Consider the following 3,146-nt stretch of genomic DNA (forward strand, 5'->3'; position numbering starts at 1 on the left):
GTGTGTGTGTGTGTGTGTGTGTGTGCGTGTGTCTGTGTGTGTGTAGTGTATCTTTGTGCCTGTGTTTGTTCTCCCTCCCTCCGCTTGACAGCCGGTGTTGGTGTGTTTACAGCTCCGTAACTTTGCGGTTCAGCAAAGAGGCCGATAGAATAAGTACTAGGCTTAAAAGAAATACGTCCTGGGGTCCATTTGTTCGAATAAAACCCTTCAAGGAGTGGCTTCAGTCAAATGACTGAAACTAGTAAAAGATGAAAAAATAAATAAATAAAAGATAATGTTTCTGAATGAAATTTGGTAACTCACCACGGCTTTAGTAGTTTTTATGAGATAGCTATTTGCGAAGGAATCGCTATCCTTCATGACTTTGCCGCTGAGTGCTTGAAAATCGTCTGGAAGAAAGATGAAAGCAGAATTGAATTATGACTAGATTGCATATATTATAACGTCTAGAAATTTGGGTGCATGCAAATACAATTTATTAAAGAATGGGAAGTGTTACAGTTATATTAATTATTTATATTATGAATGGAACCTATCAGGTAGTCTAGTACATTGTCTGACGTCCTTCAGGCAACTCGAAGATGGATTGAGCTCTCGAGCCCTGTAGAGTAATTCACCTAGGAGAAGGCTAGTCTGATGTAAAGCCTACAGCTTGCTTGTCACCGCAGCCGTCTTAGCCCGCTGAGTTACTGACCTCCAGTAGTTAAAGAAAAAGTGCGATCGGATTGCACGGAATGTGTCTCACTTTAAAACAACTACAACGATGAAGAAGAGACTAAAACGACAGACTTTGGACGATACTTGGAGACGCAGCCTCAAATTCACATGTTAGGCGTCTCTGTTTCTCATGACCTGCAGGCATTACCTTATTTTTCCTTAAATATATTTTATAATATTTGTGGTGCTTTCTGGCCGTGGTCACCAATACGAAAGAAATAATTATCGGCTTGCAAGGCGAGGTTAGAATAAAAATTTAAATTTGAGGAAGAAGATGCACAGTGTTCACATATTTAATTGTTTTTATCTATTATGAAGTTATCACAATTCCTAACCAGTGATAATCACGTCTGGCGCTATATCATTCTCTTTAGAAATCATCAGCATAATTTAACCCATAATTCATTAATGATGCAATCTACAATATATTGCATATTTCGCTACTGATATTTATGCTTGTCTTGTTAAAATTAATGCACAGCATATTTTGTTCAAGATATTTGTATAATATACATATATATACATGTGTGTGTATGTGTATGCATGTGTGTATGTATGTACGTGTGTGTGTATGTATGTATGTGCATGTAGATAAAGATATTGTATAATATAGTAATTCAAAGGTACAATATACTGTATCATATATTGAGTGATTACTGTATAGTGCATCTGAAGATGTATATTATACATTTAGTTAAGGATGTTCATAAGTAAACATTAACCAGCCCAGCGTTATAGAAGACAGCTGCCCAAGGTACCGAGCAGTGGGACTGAACTCGAAACCACATAGTTTCAAAGTAGATTTGTTAACTATACAGTCATGCCTGTGTGAAATATTTGCTCAAATATATAGTATAAATATTGTATAATATTTTTAGTAATATATGTTCCAGAAGCTTTTCACTCAGGTATATTATAAAATACTTTGTTAAAGATACTGCATGAAATATTGAATTGGAGAGTTAAATATATTGTATCAGTTATTGCAGGAGATGTTTTTCCAATAACATTTTCATTATTTTTGCCAAAGTAGGACCTACTCTAAATTTACAGAGAATATGTATACTTTCCTTTATGATTGCCCCTGCCATCCACACATTACTGATTACTTTTGCCATTCTTGCTGCTGGCTCAGTTCTTCAGGAACTTTGATGTAAATCTAAACAGAATCTATATAGAAATTCATATTGTGTGATGTTAAATTCTACCGTTTCACTATCCGAGTCATTTCTACCCATTCTTTACAATGGCCCATCATATAACTCACCTTTGTAATCGTTGTTATAGTTTCCACACAGTCCTTGAAGGAGGGAGCATTGCCTATGGGTGTCGGTCAATGTTAAATAAACAGAAGCCTCACATCCCATCTTCATTCTTACACCTATAGCACTGTTATCAAGTCGGATCATTCCATTTTTCTTCATAATAGTCACGCCTATTTCAAAAACAAGTTTGAATATTTGTTAAGAGAAATTAAAGTATAACTTTGGGTAAAATAAAGTGTAATAGCTAAACATTTATATTAAAGTATGTCTAATAAACATTATTTCTGGTATGAAAACTTAGAAGTTTGAGAACTGGTTAGTCGATTACATCAACTCTGATATATGATTAGTATTTGATTTTAGCAACATCGGAAAGATGAAAAGCAAGGTTGACTCAAGCGGAATTTGAACTCTTAAACATCTTATCTAAGTCGGCACAATTATACTCAGGCCTAGGCAAGAATTTTAGAAAAAGACACAAGTCTCTCGTTTCTCTACCGTTAGTGTTACACAAGGAAAGACCACAGACTTCGTCTGATACTTCGTACTTTAGACGAGCTTCTCACCATGTCCTCAATCAATCGCATCAAAATTGATGTCTATTTATCGATACCAAAAAGATGAAATGACGATTTGTTTATAATATAACATTTCCATCAATGTCTAATATCGACACACTGAGTTTGAAAATACATTTACAGTTAAATAATTACATTCTTCTTCATATTATTATTATTAGCTTGGCGGAATGCTGAATAGAGTGGTATCTTTCTGATTTGGCAGGCGCCACTTGTTTTCTTAACGAAACGCTTTCAAACTTGGGACACTGGTAGAATGTGTTATATAAAACATCTTTTACGCTTAGTGTTATTGAGAAAATTTCAACCAATCACTGATGTCTATTGAGGTGAAAACAATTACTGCTGTGAATTGTCAACAAAACGTTGTGCGGTGTAATGGGATCTTTTCCCTTGAATAAAATTAGTGCCGTTGTTTGTCAACAACAACTATCGGCGGTACTGTTATTTATGACATCGTTCGTGCGTTTGTACTAGTTTTAGCTTTAGGGTTTTAGGTTTAGGGTTAGGGTTTTAGGGTTAGGGTTAGGGTTAGGGTTAGGGTTAGGGTTTTAGGGTTAGGGTTAGGGTTAGGGTTAGGGTTTTA

The 3,146-nt window shown here is 35.3% G+C and overlaps 2 protein-coding genes across 2 annotated transcripts in view; both read right to left on the reverse strand.

The window, feature by feature from the left end:
- Positions 1 to 2,147, reverse strand: part of LOC128246986 (SCO-spondin-like) — an 87,020-nt gene extending 84,873 nt beyond the window's left edge. Inside the window, exons 1-2 of the mRNA XM_052970973.1 lie at positions 1,985 to 2,147; positions 304 to 389 (exon numbers count right to left, since the gene is read on the reverse strand). Coding sequence (XP_052826933.1) covers positions 304 to 389; positions 1,985 to 2,141 — 243 coding nt within the window. The 5' untranslated portion in view covers positions 2,142 to 2,147. The remainder of the gene's footprint in view (positions 1 to 303; positions 390 to 1,984) is intronic.
- Positions 2,147 to 3,146, reverse strand: part of LOC106877466 (uncharacterized) — a 26,347-nt gene continuing 25,347 nt past the window's right edge. Inside the window, exon 7 of the mRNA XM_052970974.1 lies at positions 2,147 to 2,152. Within this exon, the coding sequence (XP_052826934.1) occupies positions 2,147 to 2,152 (6 nt within the window). The remainder of the gene's footprint in view (positions 2,153 to 3,146) is intronic.

This window comes from Octopus bimaculoides, chromosome 10, assembly GCF_001194135.2.
Source record: "Octopus bimaculoides isolate UCB-OBI-ISO-001 chromosome 10, ASM119413v2, whole genome shotgun sequence".
Lineage (NCBI taxonomy): Eukaryota > Metazoa > Mollusca > Cephalopoda > Octopoda > Octopodidae > Octopus > Octopus bimaculoides.